This window comes from Oncorhynchus tshawytscha, linkage group LG33 (assembly GCF_018296145.1).
Source record: "Oncorhynchus tshawytscha isolate Ot180627B linkage group LG33, Otsh_v2.0, whole genome shotgun sequence".
Lineage (NCBI taxonomy): Eukaryota > Metazoa > Chordata > Actinopteri > Salmoniformes > Salmonidae > Oncorhynchus > Oncorhynchus tshawytscha.
Genome location: NC_056461.1, coordinates 47278577 through 47294935, shown reverse-complemented (window position 1 = coordinate 47294935; position 16359 = coordinate 47278577). Strand labels below are relative to the sequence as shown.

The 16359-nt window shown below is 50.1% G+C and overlaps 1 protein-coding gene across 2 annotated transcripts in view; it reads left to right on the top strand.

Moving 5' to 3' along the window:
• map3k7cl (map3k7 C-terminal like) overlaps nucleotides 1-16359 on the top strand; it is a 31190-nt gene that overhangs the window by 7321 nt on the left and 7510 nt on the right. The window contains exons 3-4 of one of the 2 annotated variants that reach the window (XM_042311504.1): nucleotides 3623-3681; nucleotides 15321-15436. In XM_042311504.1, coding sequence (XP_042167438.1) covers nucleotides 3623-3681; nucleotides 15321-15436 — 175 coding nt within the window. Of the gene's footprint in view, nucleotides 1-3622; nucleotides 3682-7093; nucleotides 7389-15320; nucleotides 15437-16359 lie in introns of those variants that run through there. The other variant, XM_042311505.1, reaches the window with a different exon arrangement.

The following is a 16359-nucleotide window of genomic DNA, read 5'->3' as shown; positions in this document are numbered from 1 at the left end:
CCACTCCTCTCCTCCTCCCTCCTCTCCTCCACCACTCCTCTCCCCTCCACTCCTCTCCTCCTCTCCCCCTCTCCTCCCTCCTCCTCCACTCCTCTCCTCCTCCCTCCCCTCCTCCTCCCTCCCTCCTCCTCCCCCCCCTCCTCCACTCCTCTCCTCCTCTCCCCCTCTCCTCTTCCACTCCTCTCCTCCTCTCCCCCTCTCCTCCACTCCTCTCCTCCCCTCACTCACTGCTTTTAGAAGCTTCCATCACCCAGGATTCTCTGCTTGTGTTCTAGAACTCCAGGGGAACAAAGTCGGAGATGCAACACATCCTGTTTGTCCGTCTTCCTGTATGTCTGTCCATCCGTCCATCTATCAGACAGTTCATTTCAAAAAGCAGGAACTCTTAGCAATACACGCACTAACCCGAAGAAGTGTCATTAGACTGTAGTCAGTCAGACAGGGTGTTATGTTGTCATTAGACTGTAGTCAGACAGACAGGGTGTTATGTTGTCATTAGACTGTAGTCAGTCAGACAGGGTGTTATGTTGTCATTAGACTGTAGTCAGTCACAGTGTTAGTGTGTTATGTTGTCATTAGACTGTAGTCAGTCAGACAGGGTGTTATGTTGTCATTAGACTGTAGTCAGACAGACAGTGTGTTATGTTGTCATTAGACTGTAGTCAGACAGACAGGGTGTTATGTTGTCATTAGACTGTAGTCAGTCAGACAGGGTGTTATGTTGTCATTAGACTGTAGTCAGTCACAGTGTTAGTGTGTTATGTTGTCATTAGACTGTAGTCAGTCAGACAGGGTGTTATGTTGTCATTAGACTGTAGTCAGTCAGACAGGGTGTTATGTTGTCATTAGACTGTAGTCAGTCATACAGGGTGTTATGTTGTCATTAGACTGTAGTCAGTCAGACAGGGTGTTATGTTGTCATTAGACTGTAGTCAGTCAGACAGGGTGTTATGTTGTCATTAGACTGTAGTCAGTCATACAGGGTGTTATGTTGTCATTAGACTGTAGTCAGTCAGACAGGGTGTTATGTTGTCATTAGACTGTAGTCAGTCAGACAGGGTGTTATGTTGTCATTAGACTGTAGTCAGTCAGACAGGGTGTTATGCTGTCTTCCCAGTCTTCCAGTCTCCCAGTCAGCCAGTCTCCCAGTCTCCCAGTCTCCCAGTCTCCCAGTCAGCCAGTCTCCCAGTCTCCCAGTCAGCCAGTCTCCCAGTCAGCCAGTCTCCCAGTCTCCCAGTCAGCCAGTCTCCCAGTCTCCCAGTCTCCCAGTCAGCCAGTCTCCCAGTCAGCCAGTCAGCCAGTATCCCAGTCTCCCAGTCTACCAGTCTCCCAGTCAGCCAGTCTCCCAGTCTCCCAGTCTCCCTGTCTCCCAGTCTCCCAGTCAGCCAGTCCTCCAGTCTCCCAGTCTCCCAGCCAGCCAGTCTCCCAGTCAGCCAGTCTCCCAGTCTCCCAGTCAGCCAGTCTCCCAGTCTCCCAGTCTCCCAGTCAGCCAGTCTCCCAGTCAGCCAGTCAGCCAGTATCCCAGTCTCCCAGTCTACCAGTCTCCCAGTCAGCCAGTCTCCCAGTCTCCCTGTCTCCCAGTCTCCCAGTCTCCCAGTCTCCCAGTCTCCCAGTCTCCCAGTCAGCCAGTCTCCCAGTCAGCCAGTCTCCCAGTCTCCCAGTCAGCCAGTCTCCCAGTCTACCAGTCTCCCAGTCTGCCAGTCTCCCAGTCTCCCTGTCTCCCAGTCTCCCAGTCTCCCAGTCAGCCAGTCTCCCAGTCTCCCTGTCTCCCAGTCTCCCAGTCAGCCAGTCTCCCAGTCTCCCAGTCTCCCAGTCTCCCTGTCTCCCAGTCTCCCAGTCAGTCTCCCAGTCTCCCAGTCTCCCAGTCTCCCAGTCAGTCTCCCAGTCTCCCAGTCAGCCAGTCAGCCAGTATCCCAGTCTCCCAGTCAGCCAGTCTCCCAGTCTCCCAGTCAGCCAGTCTCCCAGTCAGCCAGTCTCCCAGTCTCCCAGTCAGCCAGTCTCCCAGTCTACCAGTCTCCCAGTCTCCCAGTCTACCAGTCTCCCAGTCAGCCAGTCTCCCAGTCTACCAGTCTCCCAGTCTCCCAGTCTACCAGTCTCCCAGTCTCCCAGTCTCCCAGTCTCCCTGTCTCCCAGTCTCCCAGTCTCCCAGTCTCCCAGTCTCCCAGTCTCCCAGTCTCCCAGTCTCCCAGTCTCCCAGCCAGCCAGTCTCCCAGTCTCCCAGTCTCCCTGTCTCCCAGTCTCCCAGTCAGCCAGTCAGCCAGTCAGCCAGTCTCCCAGTCTCCCAGTCTCCCAGTCTCCCAGTCTCCCAGTCAGCCAGTCTCCCTGTCTCCCAGTCTCCCAGTCTCCCAGTCTCCCTGTCTCCCAGTCTCCCAGTCTCCCAGTCAGCCAGTCTCCCAGTCTCCCTGTCTCCCAGTCTCCCAGTCTCCCAGTCTCCCAGTCTCCCAGTCTCCCAGTCTCCCAGTCTCCCAGTCTCTCAGTCACGTTCTGTAGTGGTCCCTTAGGGTGCAGCTCACCTTACACACCAGGTGTACCTCATTACACACCTCATTACACCTGGACATTACACACCTCATTACACCACACCCTTACACACCTCATTACACCTGGACTCTGAGGGGGATAGTTCACTATATAAGGAGGTGCCAGGGGGGACACATAGACTCTGTTCTGATAGTTCACTATATAGAGAGGGATTAGGAGCAGGAGAGAAGAGAGGATAGACTCTGTTCTGATAGTTCACTATATGAGAGGAGGAGGAGGGGAGTGCCAGCTGGGACACATAGACTCTGTTCTGATAGTTCACTATATAAGAGGAGAGGGGTGCCAGTTGGAATTACACCTGGACTCTGTTCTGATAGTTCACTATATAGGGATTAGGGTGCCAGTTGGCACACATAGACTCTGTTCTGATAGTTCACTATATAAGGATTAGGGTGCCAGCTGGCACACATAGACTCTGTTCTGATAGTTCACTATATAAGGATTAGGGTGCCAGCTGGCACACATAGACTCTGTTCTGATAGTTCACTATATAAGGATTAGGGTGCCAGCTGGCACACATAGACTCTGTTCTGATAGTTCACTATATAAGGATTAGGGTGCCAGCAGGCAAAAACATAGACTCTGTTCTGATAGTTCACTATATAGGGATTAGGGTGCCAGCTGGCACACATAGACTCTGTTCTGATAGTTCACTATATAGGGATTAGGGTCCCAGCTGGCACACCTGGACTCTGTTCTGATAGTTCACTATATAGGGATTAGGGTGCCAGTTGGCACACATAGACTCTGTTCTGATAGTTCACTATATAGGGATTAGGGTGCCAGCTGGCACACATAGACTCTGTTCTGATAGTTCACTATATAGGGATTAGGGTGCCAGCTGGCACACATAGACTCTGTTCTGATAGTTCACTATATAGGGATTAGGGTGCCAGCTGGCACACATAGACTCTGTTCTGATAGTTCACTATATAGGGATTAGGGTGCCAGCTGGCACACCTGGACTCTGTTCTGATAGTTCACTATATAGGGATTAGGGTGCCAGTTGGCACACATAGACTCTGTTGTGATTTAACACTTATTAACCAGTTGATGCTCTTTGTCTCCTTTCTTCAATCAGAGTTAAAAGATGTGGAGGAGTCAGCGCCACCTTTTCCTGATCTGGAACACAGACTGCAGGTAATAGGAGGAGGAGGAGGGGTAGAGGAGAGGAGCAGGAGAGGAGAGAGGAGAGGAGAGGAGAGGAGAGGAGAGGAGAGGAGAGGAGAGGAGAGGAGAGAGGAGAGGAGAGGAGAGGAGAGGAGAGGAGAGGAGAGGAGAGGAGAGGAGAGGAGAGGAGAGGAGAGAGGAGAGGAGAGGAGAGGAGAGGAGAGGAGCAGGAGAGGAGAGGAGAGGAGCAGGAGAGGAGAGGAGAGAGGAGAGGAGAGGAGAGGAGAGGAGAGGAGAGGAGAGGAGAGGAGAGGAGGAGAGGAGAGGAGAGGAGAGGAGAGGAGAGGGAGGAGAGGAGAGGAGAGGAGAGAGGAGAGGAGCAGGAGAGGAGAGGAGAGGAGAGGAGAGGAGAGGAGAGGGAGAGAGGAGAGGAGCAGGAGAGGAGAGGAGAGAGGAGAGGAGAGGAGAGGAGAGGAGAGGAGAGGAGAGGAGAGGAGAGGAGAGGAGAGGAGAGGAGAGGAGAGGAGAGGAGGAGAGGAGAGGAGAGGAGAGGGGGAGGAGGGGGATAGGAGCAGGAAAGAGGAGGGGAGGAGGAGGGGGAGAGGAGAGAGGGAGAGGAGAGAGGAGATGAGGGGGATAGGAGCAGGAGAGAGGAGGGGAGGAGGAGGGGGAGAGGAGAGGGGGAGAGGAGAGAGGAGAGGAGGGGGATAGGAGCAGGAGAGAGGAAGGGAGGAGTGGGGAGAGGAGAGAGGGAGAGGAGAGAGGAGAGGAGGGGGATAGGAGCAGGAGAGAGGAGGGGAGGAGGACGGGGGAGAGGAGAGAGGAGAGGAGAGAGGAGAGGAGGGGGATAGGAACAGGAGAGAGGAGGGGAGGAGGAGGGGGAGAGGAGAGAGGGAGAGGAGAGAGGAGAGGAGGGGGATAGGAGCAGGAGAGAGGAGGGGAGGAGGAGGGGGAGAGGAGAGGGGAGAGGGGGTTGGAGCAGGAGAGGAGGGGAGGAGGAGGGGAGAGGAGAGAGGGAGAGGAGAGAGGAGAGGAGGGGGATAGGAGCAGGAGAGAGGAGGGGAGGAGGAGGGGGAGAGGAAAGGGGAGAGGGGGTTGGAGCAGGAGAAAGGAGGGGAGGAGGAGGGGGAGAGGAGAGAGGAGCAGGAGAGAGATGAGGGAGAGGAGCAGGAGAGAGAAGAGGAGGAGGAGAGGAGCAGGAGAGAGAAGAGGAGGAGGGGGAGAGGAGAGGAGAGGAGGGGAGGGGAGGAGGAGCAGTGAGGAGAGGATAGAGAGAGAGGAGAGGAGGGGAGGGGGAGAGGAGAGGAGGGGAGGGGAGGAGGAGCAGTGAGGAGAGGAGAGAGGAGAGGAGAGAGGAGAGGAGAGGAGAGGAGAGGAGAGGAGAGGAGGAGGAGAGGAGAGGGGGAGAGGAGGGAGAGGAGAGGGAGGAGAGGGGAGAGGAGAGGGAGAGAGAGAGGAGAGGAGGGGAGGGGGAGAGGAGAGGAGAGGAGAGAGGAGAAGAGGGGAGGGGGAGCAGTGAGGAGAGAGGAGAGGAGGGGAGGGGGAGCAGTGAGGAGAGGAGAGAGGAGAGGAGGGGAGGGGGAGCAGTGAGGAGAGGAGAGGAGAGGAGAGGAGAGGAGAGGAGAGGAGAGGAGAGGAGAGGAGAGGAGAGGAGAGGAGAGGAGAGGAGAGGAGAGGAGAGGAGAGGAGAGGAGAGGAGGGGGAGCAGGAGGAGAGGGAGAGGGAGGGGGAGGAGGAGAGGAGGAGAGGGGAGGAGGGGGAGCAGGAGGAGAGGGGAGGAGGGGGAGCAGTGAGGAGAGGGGAGGAGGGGGAGCAGTGAGGAGAGGGGAGGAGGGGGAGCAGTGAGGAGAGGGGAGGAGGGGGAGCAGTAAGATAGTCCTCATATCTATTGATAGTCGGGGCTGAGAATAGCTGCTGCTGTTGCACTGAAGGATGCAATACCCATAGCATTAGACTGAGTAGGACAGACATTATCACTATGATATATTCTGTAGCATTAGACTGAGTAGGACAGACATTATCACTATGATATATTCTGTAGGACAGACATTATCACTATGATATATTCTGTAGCATTAGACTGAGTAGGACAGACATTATCACTATGATATATTCTGTAGCATTAGACTGAGTAGGACAGACATTATCACTATGATATATTCTGTAGCATTAGACTGAGTAGGACAGACATTATCACTATGATATATTCTGTAGGACAGACATTATCACTATGATATGTTCTGTAGGACAGACATTATCACTATGATATGTTCTGTGGTGAGTACTGAAAGGAGTATGTTCTGTGGTGAGTACTGAAAGGAGTATGTTCTGTGGTGAGTACTGAAAGGAGTATGTTCTGTGGTGAGTACTGAAAGGAGTATGTTCTGTGGTGAGTACTGAAAGGAGTATGTTCTGTGGTGAGTACTGAAAGGAGTATGTTCTGTGGTGAGTACTGAAAGGAGTATGTTCTGTGGTGAGTACTGAAAGGAGTATGTTCTGTGGTGAGTACTGAAAGGAGTATCCAATCTCAATTCATCCACAACGTGCTTGGGTGCAGGGTTTTGATCCAGCTAAGCTATAAACACCACTGGTTAAACTATTGAAACACTATGATTATAGTTGGTTAACCGAATCAGATGGGCCCGTATCCACAAAATGGCTTGCTGTAGAAGTGCTGATCTAGGACCAGTTTTGCTTTTTTTATATCATAATGAATTAGATTCATATGGACAGATCCTAGATAGATCATAATGAATTAGATTCATATGGACAGATCCTAGATAGGTCATAATGAATTAGATTCATATGGACAGATCATAATGAATTAGATTCATATGGACAGATCCTAGATAGGTCATAATGAATTAGATTCATATGGACAGATCCTAGATAGATCATAATGAATTAGATTCATATGGACAGATCCTAGATAGATCATAATGAATTAGATTCATATGGACAGATCCTAGATAGATCATAATGAATTAGATTCATATGGACAGATCCTAGATAGATCATAATGAATTAGATTCATATGGACAGATCCTAGATAGGTCATAATGAATTAGATTCATATGGACAGATCCTAGATAGGTAATAATGAATACGCTTTGTGGATAAGGGTTGGGGTCTGTTTTAATTTAAATTAAAGTCAATTCAGAAAGTAAACCAAATTCCAACGTTCCTCTTTGAAAAGCAGGTAAGAGAAATTACCATTTCAGTTTACTTCCTGAATTGACTGGATTTGAATTGAAATGGAATTGAACCCAAACCTCTTGTGGATGTGGGCCCAGCCCTGTGTGGATACTGTAATGCGACACTGCATTGATCCACTAGAGGGCAGCAGATAGTAGGGATCTTTGGAGGGGAAGGGGAAGATAAGGTGTTGGTCGTGTCACAGGAGGTTAGTGGCACTTTAATTGGGGGAGGACGGGCTCGTGGAACGGTATCAACACAATCAAACACATGGTTTTATGCCATTCCATTCGCTCCGTTCCAGACATTATTATGAGCCGTCCTCCCCTCAGCAGAGTCCACTTGTTTGAGCCGAAAGTAGCTGACTGTAGACGGGTAGTCGAGGAGTAGAGCTGGGGAAGGTAAATAAGTACCTACAGCAAATCGGCCAAGTTCTGCTGTTTCTAGAAAACGCGACAATTACCAGACATGGCATTCAACCTTTGTTACTGCCGATGAAGTGGATGCTAATCGGAAATTCCTACACGAAGCTGATCAACACGGTCCGAGGAATAAGTATCCCAAGCATTCACAAGACTTGTTTTGTATTTGGATGTTTTTCTAACAATATAATCATGATTGGATTGGATTGGATAGGCTACTAGAATGACAACATATAGGTGTTTCAAATCAAAGTTTATTAGTCACTTGCGCCGAATACAACAGGTTTAGACCTTACAGGGAAATGCTTACTTACAGGCTCTAACCAACAGTGCAATTTTTAAGTTAAAAAAAGGTATTAGGTGAACAATAGGTAAGTAAAGAAATAAAACAACAGTAAAAAGACAGGCGATATACAGTAGAGAGGCTACATACAGTAGAGAGGCTATATACAGTAGAGGGGCTACATACAGTAGAGGGGCTATATACAGTAGAGGGGCTATATACAGTAGAGAGGATATATACAGTAGAGGGGCTATAACAGTAGAGGGGCTATATACAGTTGAGAGGCTATATACAGTAGAGAGGCTATAACAGTTGAGAGGCTATATACAGTAGAGAGGCTATATACAGTAGAGAGGCTATATACAGTTGAGAGGCTATATACAGTAGAGAGGCTATATACAGTAGAGAGGCTATATACAGTAGAGAGGCTATATACAGTAGAGAGGCTATATACAGTTGAGAGGCTATATACAGTAGAGAGGCTATATACAGTAGAGAGGCTATATACAGTTGAGAGGCTATATACAGTAGAGAGGCTATATACAGTAGAGAGGCTATATACAGTTGAGAGGCTATAACAGTAGAGAGGCTATATACAGTAGAGAGGCTATATACAGTAGAGAGGCTATATACAGTTGAGAGGCTATAACAGTAGAGAGGCTATATACAGTAGAGAGGCTATATACAGTAGAGAGGCTATATACAGTAGAGAGGCTATATACAGTAGAGAGGCTATATACAGTTGAGAGGCTATAACAGTAGAGAGGCTATATACAGTAGAGAGGCTATATACAGTTGAGAGGCTATAACAGTAGAGAGGCTATATACAGTAGAGAGGCTATATACAGTTGAGAGGCTATATACAGTAGAGAGGCTATATACAGTAGAGAGGCTATATACAGTTGAGAGGCTATATACAGTAGAGAGGCTATATACAGTAGAGAGGCTATATACAGTTGAGAGGCTATACCAGTAGAGAGGCTATATACAGTAGAGAGGCTATATACAGTAGAGAGGCTATAACAGTAGAGAGGCTATATACAGTAGAGAGGCTATATACAGTAGAGAGGCTATATACAGTTGAGAGGCTATAACAGTAGAGAGGCTATATACAGTAGAGAGGCTATATACAGTAGAGAGGCTATAACAGTTGAGAGGCTATATACAGTAGAGAGGCTATATACAGTAGAGAGGCTATATACAGTAGAGAGGCTATATACAGTAGAGGCTATATACAGTAGAGAGGCTATATACAAAAGAGAGGCTATATACAGTAGTGAGGCTATAATAGTAGAGAGGCTATATACAGTAGAGAGGCTATATATAGTAGAGAGGCTATATATAGTAGAGAGGCTATATACAGTAGAGAGGCTATATACAGTTGAGAGACTATATACAGTTGAGAGGCTATATACAGTTGAGAGACTATATACATTAGAGAGACTATATACAGTAGAGAGGCTATATACAGTAGAGAGGCTATATACAGTAGAGAGGCTATATACAGTAGAGAGGCTATATACAGTAGAGGCTATATACAGTAGAGAGGCTATATACAGTAGAGAGGCTATATACAGTAGAGAGGCTATATACAGTAGAGAGGCTATATACAGTAGAGAGGCTACATACAGACACCGGTTAGTCAGGCTGATTGAGGTAGTATGTACATGTAGATATGGTTCAAGTGACTATGCATATATGATGAACAGAGAGTAGCAGTAGCGTAAAAGAGGGGTTTGGGGTAGGCAGGAGTCTTATGGCTTGGGGATAAAAACTGTTGAGAAGCCTTTTGGTCCTAGACTTGGTGCTCCGGTGCCACTTTCCGTGCGGTAGCGGAGAGAACAGTCTATGACTGGGGTGGCTCGGGTCTTTGACAATTTTTAGGGCCTTCCTCTGACACCGCCTAGTATAGAGGTCCTGGTATGGCAGGAAGCTTGGCCCCAGTGATGTACTGGGCCTTTCGCACTACCCTCTGTAGTGCCCTGCGGTCGGAGGCCGAGCAATTGCCATACCAGGCAGATGATGCAACCGGTCAGGATGCTCTCGATGGTGCAGCTGTAGAACCTTTTGAGGATCTCAGGACCCATGACAAATATTTTTTGTTTCCTGAGGGGGAATGGGTTTTGACGTGCACTCTTCACAACTGTCTTGGTGTGTTTGGACCATGATAGTTTGTTGGTGATGTGGACACCAAGGAACTTGAAGCTCTCAACCTGCTCCACAGCAGCCCCGTCGATGAGAATGGGAGCGTGCTCGGTGCTCCTTTTCCTGTCGTCCACAATCATCTCCTTAGTCTTGGTTACGTTGAGGGAGAGGTTGTTATTCTGGCACCACCCGGCCAGGTCTCTGACCTCCTCCCTATAGGCTGTCTCTCGTCGTTGTTCAGGCCTACCCCTGTTGTTTCTGCAGCATGTGGGATATTCTCAGTTGTGTGTGTCATTACTTCATGTCCTTGTACCTTCCTCATTATTATTTGTGATGGACTACCAGATCAATGTGGAGCTTTAAACTGGGAGTTCCTGTATCAGATCAATGTGGAGCTATATACATGGACTACCAGATCAATGTGGAGCAATATACAGGAAGTACCAGATCAATGTGGAGCTATATACAGGAAGTACCAGATCAATGTGGAGCTATATACAGGAAGTACCAGATCAATGTGGAGCTATATACAGGAAGTACCAGATCAATGTGGAGCTATATATAGGAAGTACAAGTACCAGATCAATGTGGAGCTTTATACTGGGAGTACCAGTATCAGATCAATGTGTAGAGGTATATACAGGAAGTACCAGATCAATGTGTAGCTATATACAGGAAGTACCAGATCAATGTGGTATCGTATTAAATGGAGTCCACAAAGAATCTTTCTGTAATTGATAGCACTACTAGTCACTACAGACTCCCTGGTTCGAATCCAGGCTGTATTACAACCGGGCCGTGATTGGGTGGCCCATAGGGCGGAGCACAATTGGCCCGGCGTCGTCCTGGGTTTGGCCGGGGTAGGCCGTCATTGTAAAATAAGAATTTGTTCTTAACTGGACTTGCCTAGTTAAATAAAAAATAAAAATAAGTTTTTGTTTTTGTCAGTAAGCATGTGAAGAACAGAATGTGATTCAAAGTAGCCTAGTGGTTAGAGTGTAGAGGAGGCAGGTAGCCTAGTGGTTAGAGTGTAGAGGAGGCAGGTAGCCTAGTGGTTAGAGTGTAGAGGTGGCAGGTAGCCTAGTGGTTAGAGTGTAGAGGCGGCAGGGTAGCCTAGTGGTTAGAGTGTAGAGGTGGCAGGTAGCCTAGTGGTTAGAGTGTAGAGGAGGCAGGTAGCCTAGTGGTTAGAGTGTAGAGGAGGCAGGTAGCCTAGTGGTTAGAGTGTAGAGGAGGCAGGTAGCCTAGTGGTTAGAGTGTAGAGGTAGAGGTGTAGAGGAGGCAGGTAGCCTAGTGGTTAGAGTGGTTAGAGAGGAGGCAGGTAGCCTAGTGGTTAGAGTGTAGAGGAGGCAGGTAGCCTAGTGGTTAGAGTGTAGAGGCAGGGTAGCCTAGTGGTTAGAGTGTAGAGGTGGCAGGTAGCCTAGTGGTTAGAGTGTAGAGGCAGGGTAGCCTAGTGGTTAGAGTGTAGGGGCGGCAGGTAGCCTAGTGGTTAGAGTGTAGAGGCAGGGTAGCCTAGTGGTTAGAGTGCAGAGGTGGCAGGTAGCCTAGTGGTTAGAGTGTAGAGGCAGGGTAGCCTAGTGGTTAGAGTGTAGGGCGGCAGGTAGCCTAGTGGTTAGAGTGTAGGGGCGGCAGGTAGCCTAGTGGTTAGAGTGTAGAGGAGGTAGGTAGCCTAGTGGTTAGAGTGTAGAGGAGGCAGGTAGCCTAGTGGTTAGAGTGTAGAGGAGGCAGGTAGCCTAGTGGTTAGAGTGTAGAGGTGGCAGGTAGCCTAGTGGTTAGAGTGTAGAGGTGGCAGGTAGCCTAGTGGTTAGAGTGTAGAGGCGGCAGGTAGCCTAGTGGTTAGAGTGTAGGGGGCGGCAGGTAGCCTATTGGTTAGAGTGTAGAGGTGGCAGGTAGCCTAGTGGTTAGAGTGTAGAGGCGGCAGGTAGCCTAGTAGTTAGAGTGTAGAGGCGGCAGGTAGCCTAGTGGTTAGAGTGTAGAGGAGGCAGGTAGCCTAGTGGTTAGAGTGTAGGGGCGGCAGGTAGCCTAGTGGTTAGAGTGTAGAGGCGGCAGGTAGCCTAGTGGTTAGAGTGTAGAGGTGGCAGGGTAGTCTAGTGGTTAGAGTGTTGGACTAGTAACCGGAAAGTTGCAAGTTCAAATCCCTGAGCTGACAAGGTACAAATCTGTCATTCTGCCCCTGAACAAGGCAGTTAACCCACTGTTCCTAGGCCGTCATTGAAAATAAGAATTTGTTCTTAACTGACTTGCCTAGTTAAATAAAGGTAAAATATATAAACATGGGACACAACAGTAACATCTACATAAACACATTTAGCCACGTTGTCGTAAATAGAACATTTGATTTAATTTATGTTCAAAATTTGAATCATACGAGGGTCTATGTAATTAGATTGTAAGGATGGAAGGATACGTAATTAGATTGTAAGGATGGAAGGATACATGTAATTAGATAGGTGGGGGACTGGAGTTGGGCTGTTGGGGGACTGGAGTTGGGCTGTTGGGGGACTGGAGGAGGGCTGTTGGGGGCACTGGAGGACTGGAGATGAGCTGTTGGGAGGACTGGAGTTGGGCTATTGGGGGACTGGAGTTGGGCTGTTGGGGGACTGGAGTAGGGCTGTTGGGGGACTGGAGTTGGGCTGTTGGGGAGGACTAGAGATGGGCTGTTGGGGGACTGGAGGACTGGAGAAGGGCTGTTGGGGGACTGGAGTTGGGCTGTTGGGGGCACTGGAGGAGGGCTGTTGGGGGCACTGGAGGATTGGAGTTGGGCTGTTGGGGGAGATGGGCTGTTGGGACTGGAGTTGGGCTGTTGGGGGACTGGAGTTGGGCTGTTGGGGGCACTGGAGGAGGGCTGTTGGGGGCACTGGAGGAGGGCTGTTGGGCTGTTGGGGGACTGGAGTTGGGCTGTTGGGGGACTGGAGTTGGACTGTTGGGGGACAGGGGTGCCCCCTGTAGAAACTGCTGTAGCCGGTGCCCCCTGTATAAACTGCTGTAGGCGGTGCCCCCTGTATAAACTGCTGTAGCCGGTGCCCCCTGTATAAACTGCTGTAGCCGGTGCCCCCTGTATAAACTGCTGTAGGCGGTGCCCCTTGTATAAACTGCTGTAGCCGGTGCCCCCTGTATAAACTGCTGTAGCCGGTGCCCCCTGTATAAACTGCTGTAGGCGGTGCCCCCTGTATAAACTGCTGTAGCCTGTGCCCCCTGTATAAACTGCTGTAGGCGGTGCCTCCCTGTATAAACTGCTGTAGCCGGTGCCCCCTGTAGAAACTGCTGTAGCCGGTGCCCCCTGTATAAACTGCTGTAGGCGGTGCCTCCCTTTATAAACTGCTGTAGCCGGTGCCCCCTGTAGAAACTACTGTAGCCGGTGCCCCCTTTATAAACTGCTGTAGCCGGTGCCCCCTGTATAAACTGCTGTAGCCGGTGCCCCCTGTATAAACTGCTGTAGCCGGTGCCCCCTGTATAAACTGCTGTAGCCGGTGCCCCCTGTATAAACTGCTGTAGCCGGCGCCCCCTGTATAAACTGCTGTAGCCGGTGCCCCCTGTATAAACTGCTGTAGCCGGTGCCCCCTGTATAAACTGCTGTAGCCGGTGCCCCCTGTATAAACTGCTGTAGCCGGTGCCCCCTGTATAAACTGCTGTAGCCGGTGCCCCCTGTATAAACTGCTGTAGCCGGTGCCCCCTGTATAAACTGCTGTAGCCGGTGCCCCCTGTATAAACTGCTGTTGCCGGCGCCCCCTGTATAAACTGCTGTAGCCGGTGCCTCCCTGTATAAACTGCTGTAGGCGGTGCCTCCCTGTATAAACTGCTGTTGCCGGCGCCCCCCTGTATAAACTGCTGTAGCCGGTGCCTCCCTGTATGTCACTGATGAGAGAATCAGTCTGTGTCTCTGTATTGTGTGATAGGTGTGTTAACATGATCTTATCTGTTCTCTTCTAGATGGTGTGAGGGTTAGGAGGGGTTAGGGGGGGGTTTAGAGCTAGGAGGCGTTAGGGATAGGAGGGGTTTGGGTTAGGATGGTTTAGAGCTAGGAGGCGTTAGGGATATGAGGGGTTTGGGTTTGGATGGGTTGGGGGGGACGTTTAGAGCTAGGAGGCGTTAGGGATAGGAGGGGTTTGGGTTAGGATGTGTTAGGGTTACGGTGGGTTATGATGGGTTAAGGATACGGTGGGTTATGATGGGTTAGGGTTACGGTGGGTTAGGGTTAGGGTGGGTTATGACGGGTTAGGGTTACGGTGGGTTATGATGGGTTAGGGTTACGGTGGGTTAGGGTTAGGGTGGGTTATGATGGGTTAGGGTTACGGTGGGTTATGATTGGTTAGGGTTGGGGTGGTTATGATGGGTTAGGGTTACGGTGGGTTATGATGGGTTAGGGTTACGGTGGGTTAGGGTTAGGGTGGGTTATGATGGGTTAGGGTTACGGTGGGTTATGATGGGTTAGGGTTAGGGTGGGTTATGATGGGTTAGGGTTACGGTGGGTTATGATTGGTTAGGGTTAGGGTGGGTTATGATGGGTTAGGGTTACGGTGGGTTATGATGGGTTAGGGATGACGGTGGGTTATGATGGGTTACTGTGGGGTACGATGGGTTAGGGTTACGGTGGGTTAGGGTTAGAGTGGGTTATGATGGGTTAGGGTTACGGTAGGTCAGGGAAACAGTGGGTTAGGGTTACGGTGGGTTATGATGGGTTAGGGTTACGGTGGGTTATGATGGGTTAGGGTTACGGTGGGTTATGGTTAGGGTGGGTTAGTAGGGGCTATGAGGGGTTACGGTGTGTTATGGTCAGGGTGGGTTAGGAGGGGTTAGGGTGGGTTAGAAGGGGTTAGGGTGTGCTATGAGGGGTTACGGTGTGTTATGGTCAGGGTGGGTTAGGAGGGGTTAGGGTGTGTTAGAAGGGGTTAGGGTGGGTTAGGAGGGGTTAGGGTGGGTTAGGGTGTGCTAGGAAGGGTTAGGGTGTTCTAGGAGGGGTTAGGGTGTGCTAGGAGGGGTTAGGGTGTGTTAGGATGGGTTAGGGTGGGTTAGGAGGGGTTAGGGTGGGTTAGGGTGTGCTAGGAAGGGTTAGGGTGTTCTAGGAGGGGTTAGGGTGTGCTAGGAGGGGTTAGGGTGTGTTAGAAGGGGTTAGGGTGGGTTAGGAGGGGTTAGGGTGGGTTAGGGTGTTCTAGGAGGGGTTAGGGTGTGCTAGGAGGGGTTAGGGTGTGCTAGGAGGGGATAGGGTGGGTTAGGGTGTGCTAGGAAGGGTTAGGGTGTTCTAGGAGGGGTTAGGGTGGGTTAGGAGGGGTTAGGGTGGGTTAGGGTGTTCTAGGAGGGGTTAGGGTGTTCTAGGAGGGGTTAGGGTGTGTTAGGAGGGGTTAGGGTGTGTTAGGAGGGGTTAGGGTGTGCTAGGAGGGGTTAGGGTGTGCTAGGAGGGGTTAGGGTGTTCTAGGAAGGGTTAGGGTGTGCTAGGAAGGGTTAGGGTGTGCTAGGAAGGGTTAGGGTGTTCTAGGAGGGGTTAGGGTGTGCTAGGAGGGGTTAGGGTGTGCTAGGAAGGGTTAGGGTGTGCTAGGAAGGGTTAGGGTGTTCTAGGAGGGGTTAGGGTGTGCTAGGAGGGGTTAGGGTGTGTTAGGATGGGTGACATGATCTTATCTGTTCCCTTCTAGCCGGTGTCTCCCTGCTCCTCTCTGAGAGAGTCAGTCCAGGTTTACAGGGACCACTGTAGGATGGCCAAGGAGTTCCACCAGGTCAAACACCAGATCTCGCTGCTCGAGGACCGCAAGTAAATCACTGTCCATACAACTTTACTGATCACGGAAATCACACATTCATTTCTGGAGACCCCCATCCCAAATCTAATGACCCCACCCCACTCCAAATCTAATGACCCCACCCCATATCTAATGACCCCACCCCAAAACTAATGACCCCACCCCATCCCAAATCTAATGACCCCACCCCAAATCTAATGACCCCACCCCAAAACTAATGACCCCATCCCAAAACTAATGACCCCACCTCATCCCAAATCTAATGACCCCATCCCAAACCTAATGACCCCACCCCAAACCTAATGACCCCACCCCATATCTAATGACCCCATCCCAAACCTAATGACCCCATCCCACCCCAAACCTAATGACCCCACCCCAAACCTAATGACACCACCCCATCCCAAATCCAATGGCCCCACCCCATTCCAAATCTAATGACCCCACCCCAAATCCAACGGCCCCACCCCATCCCAAATCGAATGACCCCACCCCAAATCTAATGACCCCATCCCAAACCTAATGACCCCATCCCACACCAAACCTAATGACACCACCCCATCCCAAATCCAATGGCCCCACCCCATCCCAAATCTAATGACCCCACCCCAAATCCAACGGCCCCACCCCATCCCAAATCTAATGACCCCACCCCAAACCTAATGACACCACCCCACCCCAAATCTAATGACCCCACCCCATCCCAAATCTAATGACCCCACCCCATATCCAATGACCCCACCCCATCCCAAATCTAATGACACCTTAAAATCTGTAAATGTAGTTATTTATATTGACAAATACACTTCAATTCACATAGAACCAATTAATACATTTAACAGAATAAAATTAAATAAATAAAACAATTCTCTAAAAAGGTTGTACATTGTCCCATACAATAATCTGTAGTCTTATCTACTCTATTATTTTTCTA